At 31.3% G+C, this 5,446-nt stretch overlaps 1 protein-coding gene across 1 annotated transcript; it reads right to left on the reverse strand.

The window, feature by feature from the left end:
- Positions 1–1,280: 1,280 nt before the first annotated feature.
- On the reverse strand, positions 1,281–2,255 carry sc (achaete-scute family bHLH transcription factor scute). Its single transcript, XM_073973075.1, has one exon. The coding sequence runs from the start codon at positions 2,253–2,255 to the stop codon at positions 1,281–1,283; it is 975 nt and encodes a 324-aa protein (XP_073829176.1).
- Positions 2,256–5,446: the final 3,191 nt, after the last annotated feature.

The following is a 5,446-nucleotide window of genomic DNA, read 5'->3' on the forward strand; positions in this document are numbered from 1 at the left end:
CATTCAGCCTGATTCACTATGTCGAGTGAAAATGAAAACGAAAGAAAAACTACTTAACTCGTGTATGATTTTAAATGTTTGTAGTTGTTTCGAATATTATCATGAAAAGCAAATAGTGAAACAGGCCCATTTTTGCATTCAAATACATTTTCTACATATTCCCAGAGAAAAGAATTTTACTATGTTCAATTACCGATTGTAGTTTTTACGGAATGTAATTCGAAGGAGTGAAGCACCTTCCATGTACACTGAAAATTGCATGAAACTTATAAATATTGATTACATCCAATTGATAGTCGTCCATCCATATTTAAACACTTCAAAAATTCTCTATTTTTGCTGTGGTAGTCTAATTGATATAACATTTTGTTTAAAATAAAAAAATCGCATAAAAATCCTCTGTAAAATACAAGACTCTTTTTCCCATATTCTTGTGAACTGCACGGTTATCTTTTTAAAAGCGTTTTAGTTTTTTTTTAATCTACTGTTATCATTCTGATAGCTTCCTTAATATTTTAGAAGCAAGTATTCGCATAATGATTTAAATAAAATTTTTCACACGGAATTTTAATCTAGAAAATGGAAATTGTGGGTATTTGGACCTAAATTGGTTTTTTTTTTGTAGCTGATTTAATTAAGATTGAATCCATATTCAATAGGTTTATTTTGTAAATTATTTCGCAATTTACTATAACTGCAAGAGCACTACTACTATGGTGCAGTGTTTCATTTTTGTCTTTTTTTGATACTCGGCATTTATTTTAGCCAAGTGCATGGTGTACTTTCTAGTTTCCTGTTTGTCCAGCCCAACCAAAATAAAAAATAAACCACAAATAAATTATAATTTTCATTTGATTTTTAATTAAATTATTTTTCTTTTTTTTTAGTCTTAAAAACTAATTAACATTTTATTCTTAATTTAAGAAAATATAGTTTAGTGTCTTCCATGATTTAAAACTAAAATTTACAACTAAGTTCGTTTTTTAAATCAATGTCTTCCTTAAGTTTAAAAAATACTTTTAAAATTTACACTAAATATTTACATTACGATTTTTTACAAAAAAAAATAATTAGGCACTTGAGAATTAAGTTTTTAACGCACACACAAAAAAATATTTGACTAGATTTACAGAACACAAAAACCAATCGGAATTCATGTTTTTGCAATTCAAAGTTTTGAACAAAAAATCCCTGATATTTTACTTCAATTTAATTTTTAAAATCCTGCAGTCTTGAGTTGATGATTTTTTTGAGGTTTCAATGGATGTGTTGTTGTTGCTTTACTGTTCCTGCCACAGTGAAATGTAATCTAAAATTTCTTCATCATCCGGTGTGCAATCTTCTTCGTCTAATGTGAAATTGTCATAAGGTTCAAATTTCAGTTGGATATTGCCATCAAAAGCCAAGTTGGTGGTTTCAGTGGCGGAGATTTGTTGTTGCTGGTGGAGTTGATGTTGTTGATGAGCTGTTAAATCTACCAAGGATTGCTGGGGTTCAAAGCTTGCCGCCACTGTTTCATAGGATATATTTGAAGAGTTGAATGATGAGGTGGGTGAATGACAACCATTGTTTTCATAGCCGGCGGTATTGTGTTGAGGAGAATAGGAATTCATTGATACCGGCGATAGTAAAGTTGTACTGCTGCTGTATGGATTTAAATGTCCTGCCAAATTCACATCCATAAGTGAAGGCAATGGGCTGGTGGATTGTGGAGTATAATAAACTGGAGTTTGGTTGCTGGCGGTTGTGTTATATGATGAGGAACTTGATGAGCTGAAGGAACTGTTACTGGCTGTGTCACAATTTGAGCTGTTTGTCTGCATGTCATATTGCTGGGAGCCTGAAGAACTTACACCACCATTCAAATCATCCAACAAATCTTCCAAACGACGAATATATTCTACAGCAATGCGTAGAGTATCAACTTTACTTATCTTTTTCTGGGGTCCACGACCACCACCTTTTGTCAAATCGGCAATGATGGTTTGGGGTATGTGTTGGCGCAAGCGGGCGAAACTATTGTTTACTTGTTTGACACGATTACGTTCACGGGCATTACGTCTCAAGACCGAGTGTTGTGATTGATCGGCATTGTAGGGTTGAGAACGCGTCACTTTGCGATTTTTACCATCCTCCGCAATGGGATGGGGTTGTATGTGAGGATATTTTGGCATTTTACCGGGCGTTACAATTGTGGTTGGAAAAATATGTTGTTGCTGTTGAGCGTTTGTTTGATTACAACTAACACTTGACATTTTTGTGATTTTTTCTTTTCGAGTTTGTATTTATTTGTATCTCAAACTGTTTTTGGATTTATGTTTTCTTGTTGTTTTGCAATGAGAACTTGATCCTACGACACCTTGTTTAAGAATGAGTCCCTTTGTCCTAAACCTTTGCATTAAGTACTTGCGTGAGCGTTCGCTCAGGTTGCTATAGTTTCCACACAAAACACAACCTGTGAGAGCAACCAAAGCGTCGAGAGAATAGAGAGCCCATGGGCAATCCAACTACCTGTGATCTTACCTGTCTGTTGCAAGGTATCTTTGGTGAGCACAAAATCCATCCATTGGGGAATTCCCACCATATAGATGAGACAGGTAAATGTTGCTCCCTCTCCCAACTTCGACGTTTATGATCTCTTTTTATGCTCATAAAATCTTATCAGTTTTTGTCTGTTTTATGATTTCCACCACTTTGGCAGTAGTGGCAGGCAGCCAGGTATTGAGTATCAATGCCAGTTAAATCCTTTTGCATGGGGAGTCATGTGGGAACAGTTTGTTCGGATGTGGTGAATTGTGCAGATTTTTTTCTTGGTGTTTATTCTTTTCATTTCCCCTACTAGTGCAGACTTAGGCGAGTGTTGAGATATAACAATCTCATAGATTTTTCTTTTCAACTTTGATATGCAATCTGAGAGTTATTTTTTTCTGAGTTACAAAATTGATTTGAGAATCTACCATCTCTGAGGGTTTTGAATGAGTATAAATATAGTTGCAGTTCATAACTGCTTCCTGAATGAACGCACATGATTGTCGACGGATGCTCGAGATTTTAGATTTTATATGATTTAAAAAATACGTATTTTGTAAACCAATTTATTATGTGAAATCTATGCGACGAGACTAATGGCAAATAGTTGCAAGGATATTTGTCGTCATTTGAGGTCTATAGGCTAGGGACTGTGTGAGCTGTGATTTCTTTTGGAGTTTTTTTTTTAAATTAGTTAAATTGATTTTTTGTAATCGTAGATTTTATATGTTATAGGGACTTATGATAACAAGTTGTCGATGATTATGTTTCTTGGAAAATTATACCTATAATCGTGGACTTTTTAAAGAATAATTTTTAATGACATTCAGAAATATAGCTGTTCATTCATAAAAAACAATTACAATTATGTTTTGTAAAGCTAAAATCTTGGATTTATTATTTTTAAAATAAATATGGAAGGTTTGTAAAGACTAGTAAATCGTCAATTAAAAAAAAAACAAATATTTAATGAAGCATAGAATTATAATCGGGGCCTTAAAAATTGTTACACATTCAGAATCGTATCGTAATCGTATTTGTAATAGTGCGATTTTATGTTGTTTAAGAGTTACAATCATGGGCTTTAAAAAATATAATACAGAATACAGTCTTCTTTTTAATATGGAGTAGAGTTATAATAGTAGATGTGTAAAAAAATTGTATTTTAATAAATCACATCTACAATAATTATAGATTTGGTTTAATAATGTATAGACTTATAATCGTCTATTTTTAAATAAAATTAAAAATAATAATATTTATTTTAATAACACTAAGCGACAACAAAAAAATGACAAGGAAAACTGAGTGGATTATGAAAGTCGAGCTAAAAATAGGTGACACGTGTATCGGCGATTTTAAAGTTTACATCGGAAAGTAACCGAAGTAGGCGGGGCAAATTCCGCACATTTCTAGTTTTTTCGAAATATTCGAGTTAAGATATCTTCGAATCCTTGCATTTTAGGTATATAGTGTCCTTGGCAACTTTTTGTTAAAAAATTTAATTTGTTAAAAATTTTAACCTTCATGCGGTTCACCAAAGAGGTCTTTTTGGTCCTTATTTCGAAAATCTTTCAAAAACTCCTTTAAAATGTTATCATACCAAATCCAAATATTCTACAAAATTTTTCGTCATATTTTACTATAGGTCTCAGAATGCGCCAAATCTGTTAATCTTATATAATCGCCAGGAATCTTTAAAAATGAAAAACACGTTTTTGTGTTAAAGACGGACTTCATCTGAATTTCTTCAAAATTGTCCATCAAAACATAATTGTAGAGAGACTTCAAAGACAAAAATATTCTTCAAAATATTCGTCAACTTTCACTACGGGTCATCAAAGAAATGAAATTATATTAGCATTATATATCATGAAATTATCAGTATCAATTTTGCTGAAAAAACATAAACATATTTCCCAAATTTTTTTGATGAAATTTTTTCCTTCTTTTTCGAGTTGATAATAAAACTTCGTTCTAGGCGAAAAGCGTCAAAAGAGGAAAAACTCTACACAAAATGTTACTTTAAGTTTCAGAATAAACCATTTATCTAGGTATACTATTTTCTAAAAAAAATAGATCACAAATTTATACATTATAGGATGAAATTATTTGTTTTAATTTTGGAATGATAATTTTACATAATTCCATAGTGGATCAAAATCTAGCAAAATCCTTCACTTTTTGGGGATATTGTTAAAGAAAGAAACGTTCTAAATCAAATTTCGCTATGAGTCTCGGAATAAAAGGAATCTGTAACCGTAACATATACACTTTTCACCTAGAACCAAGTTTTATATTACTTTCATGTATCAACTCGAAAAAAGAAGGAAAAAACTGTCATCAAAAAAATTGGGAAATATTTTCATATTATTTTCAGCAAAATTGATACTGATAATTTCATGATATATAATGTAAATTTACATTTCATTTCTTTGGTGACCCATAGTGAAATCTGACGAAGAATATTTTTGTCTTTGAAGTCATCTATCTATCTATCTATCTATCTTTTTTTTTTTTTATATAAGTTTATTTATTCGTATAAAAATTTTTACAATCCATAAATCCCGCGAAGCTTTAGGCTTGTATGCAGGAGAACTTAAGTGTAATTTGACTATATACAAATTAATAATATCATTTTTAGTTCAGCTGTAGCAATACACAATATTACTATTATTTGCAATAAAATTAAACAAAACAAAAAAGTTAGCATTATTCAATTCATAGCTAAATATATTAAAGCGAATTTATAAGAAATTGTTTTATAGATTTTTTTCTTTTGAATTTGTTTCTTATATTATGTATTGGTACTGGTATCATATTCATGATTGTAGGGAGGCTCACATTGAGGGATCTTTTGCCGTAATCATTTTTGAAGCTGGGTATCTTGAATCTTCCTTCAGAACGCCGTCTTGTG

The sequence above is a fragment of the Musca autumnalis genome, unplaced genomic scaffold (genome assembly GCF_047663935.1).
Source record: "Musca autumnalis isolate F117 unplaced genomic scaffold, ASM4766393v1 scaffold_3, whole genome shotgun sequence".
Classification (NCBI taxonomy): domain Eukaryota; kingdom Metazoa; phylum Arthropoda; class Insecta; order Diptera; family Muscidae; genus Musca; species Musca autumnalis.

Coding starts and splice junctions, on each gene's coding strand:
- sc (XM_073973075.1), bottom strand. CDS start 2,255: ATGTCAAGTGTTAGTTGTAATCAAACAAACGCTCAACAGCAACAACAT.